The 8,508-nt window shown below is 62.0% G+C and overlaps 1 protein-coding gene across 1 annotated transcript; it reads right to left on the bottom strand.

The window, feature by feature from the left end:
* Positions 1–1,870: 1,870 nt before the first annotated feature.
* Positions 1,871–7,491, bottom strand: LOC147650198 (maestro heat-like repeat-containing protein family member 7). Its single transcript, XM_086853390.1, has 15 exons — positions 6,911–7,491; positions 6,564–6,628; positions 6,305–6,454; positions 5,983–6,131; positions 5,551–5,698; positions 5,117–5,304; positions 4,890–5,027; positions 4,504–4,618; positions 4,213–4,350; positions 3,834–4,010; positions 3,554–3,709; positions 3,294–3,395; positions 2,799–2,901; positions 2,479–2,535; positions 1,871–2,187 (listed from the first exon to the last, which is right to left on the bottom strand). The coding sequence occupies exons 1-15, from the start codon at positions 7,047–7,049 to the stop codon at positions 1,997–1,999; spliced, it is 2,016 nt and encodes a 671-aa protein (XP_086709516.1). The 5' UTR covers positions 7,050–7,491; the 3' UTR covers positions 1,871–1,996.
* Between the last annotated feature and the right edge of the window lie 1,017 nt (positions 7,492–8,508).

Below are 8,508 nucleotides of genomic sequence, written 5' to 3'. Positions count from 1 at the left end.
CATGTCCCAGCCTGTCCAACAGTGAGTGATGAGCTCTCTGTGAGGGTGACTAAAGGCAAATGTAACAACAGGCACTGTCCAGCTTGCTGGAGGCACATCCCAGGGTCAGGACTGCCTTTTCATCCTCCTCTTACTGCATCCCACTTCAAGGTGCCTTCCTGGGATTTTCCCTTGCTGTCCCAGGGTGTTATCCTTAACCCACCCACAGCAGGTTAGGTGGGTCAGGAACCCTCCTGGTTTGGGGCAAAGGGTTTTCTGGGGTGTGGGGCTTAGCACAGGTGCTGTGGGGCTTGTTTGCAACCCTTAGGACAGCTGGGACACTGATGCAAAGGTTAAAGTCACTGGCCCAAGATCACCAGCAAGTCAGTGGTCAAGTGACGAAAGGACTCAAAGGCAGGCAAGTGACACATCCTCTAGCTCTGGGACAGGGTCACCCAGGGAGTGGGGAGGTCTCCATCCTGGGAGATTCTCAAGGTGTGGCTAAATAAACCCATGGCTGCTCAGTTCTTGTTCTAGGGATGCTCCCACTGGGAGCAGGAGATTGGGTTAGAGAGCAGACACATCCCTGACAGAGGAAATGTCTGAGCTAATCCCTACTGGTAGAGCAGACAGAAAAGTAAGTATCCAATGGCAGCACACTAGGGCCAATTAAATAATCTAAAATTTATCAGTTTTGTGACTGCAGGATCTGAGCATCATATGTGGATTTACTCATCCCACTCCCAAAGCTGCACTGGTAAAAACTGAAGTCCAAAGCTGCAGCTGTCGGGCTGGTGTCCAGCTGTTCTGTTGGCTACACACAAGCATCACACAGGCGTCTCCTCACCAGCCATCGATGGTTTCAAACATTCATGACACAATCCCAAAGGCTGTCACGGGCTGGGCAGAGTCAGTGAGGGTCCTGCTGACGCTCTCTCTCTCTCGGTGGGGCACAGGGTGTTTGTAAACTCTCATTAACGAAGCTGCAAGCCCGCTGTGGAAGCTGTGCCGAGTGCTGGGGGCTGTCCGGGCTGGATCCGCGGGGCGAGCAGCGGCTGTGGAGCAGCGGCCGGAGCGCAGGAGGCACCGGGAGCTCCCCGGGCTCTGGCGGAGCGGAGCCCGTGCGGGGCCGCTCGGGAGGGCCGCGGGGCAGCGCGGGGCGGGCGGGGCCGGCGCTGCCGCAGCCCCGGAGCCTCCGGCCGGGCCGGGCCGAGCCCCCGCAGCTCCGCCAGAGCCCCGGGGATGCTCGGGGAGAAGCCGCCCGGGAAGGGCTGGCCGGCTCCGGGCACCTGTTGGGCCACGGGCTTGCTGCGGAGCGGCCTCGGCTGGTGCGGGAGCCCCGGGCCCTGCGGGGGCAGCGCCGCGGTCCCGCAGCCCCGGCCGTGCCGGCATCGCCTCCCGCCGGGGCTCTGTGGCAGCCGGCACAGCTCTCCCAGCGACCCCGCAGCACCTGCGGCACCCACGGGGCACAAAGGGCCCGGCCGGCACAGCCAGAGGGTCACCGAGCGGGGCACAGGGGCCAGTGGCCGCTGCCAGCAGGAGGACACAGACGGCGCTTCCTGGCTGGGAGAAGCCTCGTGCCCATCTCCAGGCACCACAATCACAGCGATCCCCACAGCTCCAGCCCCTGCCCAGCTCCTCTGTGGGCAGCGTTAAGGCTTCAGCAGAACCACCCAAGGCCGAGGGCCTTCTGGCCATTTTCCCTTCCCCACTGCACGCCTGGGCAGCTTGCTGAGCACAAGCACCCTTTTCCCCTCTCCCCCTATGCCCTGCAGACATTGGACACCAGAGAAAGCACCTGAGACACTGGGTATGAGAACACATTCTATATTTCTATATATAATTCTGTATTTCTATATATAATTCTATATCTATATTCTACATATTTATCTTTCTATATATTTCTATTTCTATGTATCTATATTAAAAAGAACAAAGAAAAAGGAATAAAAAAAAACATCCTAAAGAAAAATCCTGCCCGGCTCAGATGGCCCCGGCAGACAGAGAGCCTCTCAATTCAGCTCTCCTCAGAGCTCCAGCAGCACAGCCAGCCACGGGCCCACAGACAAGGGCGGTTCTTGCGTGCCCTGCGGAATCCATCTCGCCAATTCTGCAAGATGGAGCCTGGAGCTGCCCGGAGGACAAAGGCTGTTTCCAGAGCCAGACTTCTGATGGCAGGGCTGATGTCCTGTGCCTTGTCATCAAGGGCTGCAAGAGAGAGGAACAGAGCCATGGTCAGATCTGGATCTGCAGGGACCTGAGGAGAACCCCATGCAAGGGCCAACCCAGGTGGCTCTGGCCATGGCCAGGAGGGAGCAGGGACCAAAGGGATCAGCCCAAAGCCACTGGACACTATTGGCACTCGTGCCCCTGAAATCTCTGTGTGTGCCCTGGCCACACCAGGCCTGGTCCGCACAGGGAGCAGAGCCCTGGGCAGCCGGGGCAGGGATTGCAGCTCCCCTTGGCAGCCGGGGCTGGCAGCCCGCTGCCCTCACTCACCCTGACAGATGCTCTGGAGCTCTCGTTTGTTCCCCCGGAGGTGCTGCCCGGCCATCCCTGGGAACACAGAGCCTGTCAGGGTCCCAGCAGCACAGCTCCCTGCCAGCGGCGCTGCCAGCCCTGGGGCCACACGGCCTCCTGCCCCGGCAGGGCTCAGCCCCGGCCCTTGCCGCATCCTGACTCAGCCCAAGGGCCCGGCTGCCAGAGGCCGGCAGCAGCAGCCCCGAGGGCAGCCGGGGCTCCAGGGCCGGGGCAGCAGCCGGGGCTGGGGCCGAGCTGCGGCGGGGCAGGGAGGGAGCCCAGCCCGGTTCGTGGCTCACCAATGAACCTGATGGCCGCCGCTCGCAGGGACTCCTGCGGGCTGTCCAGGTACATCAGGGCCCGGTGCAGGTGCTCAGCCGCTCGGCTCCTGTCCTGTGCCAGCTGCAGAGAGCGGCGGGAGGGAAGGGTTGGTGCGGGCTCTGCCCCTCGGCCGGGCACTGCTGCCTGCGGCCAGCCCCGGCCTCCCGTGCCCGCCCAGCCCTGAGGCACCGGGCAGCAGCCGCTGGCGCCGGGCTCTGGAGGGGGCAGAGGGCCGGGGGCTGCCCGGGGAGCCGCGGTGCTGCCCTGCCCGACAGAGCAGCGGTGCCGGGGCTCCATGGGCACACGGCTCGGGGCCACAGGCGGCTGGAGTAGAGCCCGCGGGGCCCAGGGAAGGGAGCAGCGTGTGGGGCACAGGCTGGCGGCCCTGGGTGCGGCACTGGGCACGGCACAGCTGCCAGCCGCACACACTGAGCTTCTCCAGCCTGGGGCTGGGGCTTCCAGCCCGCCCTTACCAGGCCCTCGCCGAACCTCCAGGTCTGATCCACCCGCAGCATCTGCTGGAGATCCTTCCTCTTCAGGAATCGGGCGGAACAGAGCAGCGTTTCCCGGGAGGCCTGGAGAGCAGCAGAGACCCAGAGATGGCACCACAGCCCAGGGCACAGGACCCACGTCCCTGGGCCAAGACCGGGAGGGAGCTGCAGCCTGCGAGGCAGCAGAGCAGGAGGCAGCCGAGCGCCCTGCCAGGGAGCCACGGCAGCTGCCGAGTCCTCACATCAACCACGCGCTGGTTCTCATCGTGGCAGTGCAAGGAGAGTGCGAGCAGGCTCTGCTGCACGTGGGACTTCAGGGCCTTTTTTCCCTCCTTTGGTAGAAAATCCATCATCTCTCGAAAGATGAACATGGAGCACAGCTGCACCTGGCTATCGTCCTGTACGAAAGGAAGAAATAAAGACCTCAGCATCAGCTGCTTCAGGCCCACCTGGGCACAGGCCTGCAAATGCCCAGGGCACAGTGCCCAGGCAGCAGCCATGGCTGGAGACACAGAGCCTTACATTGTCAAAGAGCGGCAGGAGCGCCTCAGCCAGCTGCAGGCCGAGGGGGATGGTTATCGGGCCACCATTGTAGAGGAACAAACGGCTGAGGAGAGCGATGCTCATCCCAAGCACATGGCTGTCATTTTCCCCCAGGAGCTCCACGAGCCTTTCATGCAGGCCCCACATTCTTTTGGCCTGTGTGGAACACAAGTGTGTGAAATGCCACCCTGCTGCCACAGGGCCCAGAGGCCAAAGGCCTGTGCCAAAGGCCTGGGGCAGGAGGCAAGAGGCAGGAGGCAGGAGAGCTGGCAGCAGCTGCCTCAGTGCCCAAAGGCCAGCCAAGCGCAAGCCACTGCCTTCCCCAGCCCCACGCCGGCAGCCGCTGCCCCCTTCTCACCATGGAGGAATTCTTGCCGAGCACCACAAGGCCTCTGAGTGCCAAGCGACGCCTCTCCCTGCACTCGCTCTGCAGTTTGTTTGATGCGATCTCCAGGACGCTGTCACGGTATTCACTCGAGTCCAGGCACTCCAACATCTGAAGGGCACAGGCCGGTGATGGGGCAGCAGCGCACAGGGCTGGGCCCAGGCAGCAGCACAGGGCGTGGGCACCGTCCCGGGCGGCTGCGGCACCGAGAGGGCAGAGAGCTGGGAGACAGCTCAGCGAGACAGCGCTGCCCTTCAGGCTCACCTCCACAAGGAACGCCATGGCGGCCAAATCCCCGTGTGCCGTGTCTTTGCTGAGCAGCCCGAGCAGGTAGAATGCAATCGCAGAACACAAGGGTAGGGACACGTGACGCATTGCTCTGACGGGAGGAAAAAGGAACCAAGACCCTGAGCCAGCGGGACAAACCTCTCCATGGACTGACTCCCAGGAGGAGCTTGGCCCTTCTCCACCACCCTGCAAGGGGACCTGGGGTCCTTTGGGGGCCAAGCTGCTCTTGGGCACCCTCCTCTCCCTGGCTTGTGCAGTGTCCTTGGCCATCCCTTGGTGACAAGGCCCTCTGGCCCATGACCACGGGGACTGTGTGGGGCACCCCAGGCACGGGGCACAAACACTGTTTGGGGGCAGCTCACCTGGCCAGCACACCCACAGCACAGTGGTGCGTGCCAGCACACAGCAGCGTGTCCCAGCCACACTCGTCTTCCACTGCCGCCACCACATCCTCATAGTGCAGTCGGCAGAGCAGGGCCTTCAGGGTCTGCACTGCAAACCTGTGTGCACAGCAAAGCCCAGGTGATGCTGAGAGCACGGGCTGCTGCCCTGGGGACATGGCAGGGACAGGAGGACTGGCATGGAGCACCTGTTGGGGCTGATGGCAAGGCCGTGTTGCTGCTGGCATCTCTTCCAGAAAGTATCGACCTTCTCTGGCAGATCCAATGTGCTGAAGAGCACTTGCAAGAGCAGATGCACCAAGAGACGGGGGAAATACACTGTCACTGCATGTGGGACACAGGGCAGCTGGAGCATCTTCCATATCACCACAGTTGCCTGCGAAGGACAGAGCAGCCCGAGTCAGCGCTCAGTGCCCAGGTGTCCATGTGGCAGGGCCCGAGCATGGCAGGGAGAGGCCAGTGGAGATGTAGGGACAGCAGCCGGCCTGGTGGTCCTGGAGCTGCTCCTAGGCCAGGTTGGAGCCCAGTGCCTGAGGCAGGGAGATGCCATGGGAGGAGGGAGGATGGAGACCTGAGGGAGAGGTGACCTTGGGGTGAGCAAAGGTCAGCTGCAGAAACTCACAGCCAGGGCAAGGACAGCCGTGTGGTCCCCGTCGGAGGTGCACATGCTGAGCTCTGGCCAGGTGCCCAGCACATCCAGAAGTATCAGCATGGCCGGCTCTGCAGCCCTGCACGAGCACATGATGCTCTTCCACATGGTGGTAGCAGCTCTGTGGGGACAGAGTTCTGTGTCAGGGGGGTCTGGGACACATCACCGTGGCCTGGGCAGCAGCAGGGAGCTGAGCTGGCTGCCAGCCCTGCCTCTGCCCACTGGATCTCTGTGGCAGCCCAGCCCTGTGGGGACTGGCCCCTGAGGGCAGCAGGCTCGGGGGCTGCTGTGCCAGGGCTGACAAAGGGAGGAGCCACAGGGCCCTGGAATCCTCTGTTTGTCAGACACCTGAGCCAGGCTGTGCAGGGGGATGCCCTGAGCCCTCTGGGCACGTGGGCCCTGTACCTGTCACACCATGGGGCCACACGCAGGAGAGCCATCACCACGTCAGCAGGCTGTGCCTCTGTCAGATCCAGAAGGGGCCTGTACAGATTGTACTCGGGAAACTCATTAGCCTTGAGCCACTGGTGGATGAACCTCACCATGGGGAGCACCTGGAGAAGGCACAGGGAAACTTGGAAAGCTGCCAGCAGGAGTAATGTGCCCAGCTTCCCAGAGAAGTGCTTCCCTTCCCACCGCACTGCCACGGCCTCAAAGGCTCGCAGTGAGCAGCTGGCGTGGCCAAGCAATTCCTGGGAGCATCGAAGCCAGGCCACAGGCTGCTTACTTGCTTTGGACTGGAAGGACCCTCCTCCACAAGCATGTCCAGCAGGGCAGCACTGGTCTTGGTTTTGAAGATGGGAGAGTATGCTCTGACCACAGTGCCTATGGCACTGGTCTCTTCCTCCCGAATTCTCTTCATGAATTTGCAAATCATCTGCAGCAGAAGGGCAAGAAATGAGGGACATTGCATGGAGTGCTCCAAGCGTGGTGCTGGGCTGAGCAGGGACAGCAGGCCCAGCCCAGGGGGGGATGGCTGCAGGTACCTGCGCTGTTGCGCGGAAGAGGCCACGGCTGCGTTCCTGCTCTCGAGTGCGCTCCATGGCTGCTCCTGGCAAAGAGCGAGCGCAGCTTGAGCTGAGGGGCTGCGGGAGAGGCCGGAGAACACAGCCCAGCCCTGCACTCCCCAGGCAGGGACAGCCCCAGGATGCCCCAGGGCACAGAGTACAGCTCCAGGGTGTCTGCCCCAGCCCCACATCTGTCCTGTCCATGGACGTGTCCCCAGGGGATGGGATGGGATGGGATGGGATGGGATGGGATGGGATGGGATGGGATGGGATGGGATGGGATGGGACAAGGCCAAGCTGGCTGCAGGCCCAGGTCTGCCGCTCACCCTCCTGAGGTGGCTGGAATTGCTCCAGCTCTCCAGGCTGCTGTGCTGGGGCAGTCCCAGGGCCTTCTTTCTCCTCCTTCCCCCAGGTCAGCTTGGGGACAATTGGAGGTCTCTGCTGAACATCACTGCCTGGATTCATGGCTACTTGCAGCAGAGGTGGCTCAGAAAAGGTCTGAGTTGGCAAGTCCTGCAGCTGTGCCTGGAAGGCACCTGCAGGAGTGAAGTCTTGGCAAGGCTGCAGGACAGCCAGTCCTGCACTTGGGTCTCAGGGGCTCGTGCCACAAGGACAGGAGACTCGTCGTCAAGGACCGCGGTGAGGAAATGCCACGGTCTGGGCTCGAGCACACCTGAGAAGTGTGGTGCTTCACCTCACCAGAAGTGAAGCCTCGGGAAGGCTGCAGGTCACCGAGTGCTGTGGTCTGGCCTCGAGGTGACCTGCAGGAGTAACGCCTCAGAAAGGCTCTGGGTCAGCAAGGAATGAGTGCGCCGTGCGGGGGCTCCTCACAGCACCACTCTGTCCCGTCCTGCCCTGTCACGTGCACCAGGCACTGTGGTGTGGCTGTGTCACCGCCAACACTAATGTCACCCCATGTCACAAAGGGCCCTTGGACACCCTGTCCCGTTCCATTCCACGGTTACCATGCTGCACCGTGTCACCAAGGGCCGTTGCGCACGCTGCCCCCTGCCCTGGGGCTCCACCCAGCCCAGCCAAAGTGGCCCAGCTTGGAAGCAATGCCTTGGCCCAAGTGTCTCAGACAGCCCAACAGGATCTTTAGGAACAGCTCAAACCATCAGCAAAGGCTGCCCTGCTCTGTGGGCTCAGGGCAGCAGAAGGAGCCCCCTGGGCTGCCGAGGCAGCCGTGGCGGGAAGGGCGCGGGGCCCTCCACAGAAGCTGTCACGGCCTCCTTGGGACATGTCCCACCTGGTGGCCATCCTAAACGTGGCGGTGTGACACAGACCAGGAACGTGTGGGCCAGGGCCCGAGTGCTGTTCTGACCCCACTGAAATCAGCAGGGGTGTCAGAATCCTTGCCAAAGCAGGCCTGCCACCCCCCGAGCCCTTGGCAGCGCTGGTGCCCATCTCCTGCCCCAGAGACCTGTGCCCTGGGGGGGCTTCTGTGCCAGAGGGCAGCCAAAGCCAACGTGCATTGGGGGCTGTGCTCCATCCTACAGGGACTGTTGGCCAGAGCACCTGGAACAACTGGTGGCAACACTTGGGATGTGTCAGATGATGTTGCTCCTTCCTGGAATGTTGTTTTTCATGGAAGGGACTAGCAGTAGCACAAAAACACCAACAGCTACTGAATTTCGCTGGACAAAGAGACTCCACAGAGATGCTGTCATGTATCCTTGTGCCTTTCTGTCTTTCTTGCATTTTGGAAGAAAAATAATTGGCCCAGCCTCTGCTGCAGTTGCTGTGTGTCTGCCTGTGGCAGCTCATGTGCAAACACAGCTGGCGGCCTGCTGAGCACGGCAATGGACGGCCACAAACAGGGAGGTCCCCAGTGAACATCGAGGCAGACACCTGGGGAAGTGCAGAGCATAGGGATAACTGTGGGAACAGAAGCTGGTCTGTATCTCTGATCATGGTGCTGATG

This window comes from Cyanistes caeruleus, chromosome 16 (genome assembly GCF_971803275.1).
Source record: "Cyanistes caeruleus chromosome 16, bCyaCae1.hap1.1, whole genome shotgun sequence".
Taxonomy (NCBI): domain Eukaryota; kingdom Metazoa; phylum Chordata; class Aves; order Passeriformes; family Paridae; genus Cyanistes; species Cyanistes caeruleus.
Note: the sequence above shows the minus strand (reverse complement) of the source record. Positions and strands in the feature narration are given on the sequence as shown.

What these genes read in the sequence shown, in the direction of transcription:
- LOC147650198 (XM_086853390.1), bottom strand. Translation starts at nt 7,049, where the DNA reads ATGAATCCAGGCAGTGATGTTCAGCAGAGACCTCCAATTGTCCCCAAG. An exon ending in GCTGTGGGTGTGCTGGCCAG is followed by an intron (nt 4,619 to 4,889) that starts GTGAGCTGCCCC and finishes TCCTCCCGTCAG; the next exon opens with AGCAATGCGTCACGTGTCCC. An exon ending in TCCTGCCGCTCTTTGACAAT is followed by an intron (nt 3,710 to 3,833) that starts GTAAGGCTCTGT and finishes CCTTTCGTACAG; the next exon opens with GACGATAGCCAGGTGCAGCT.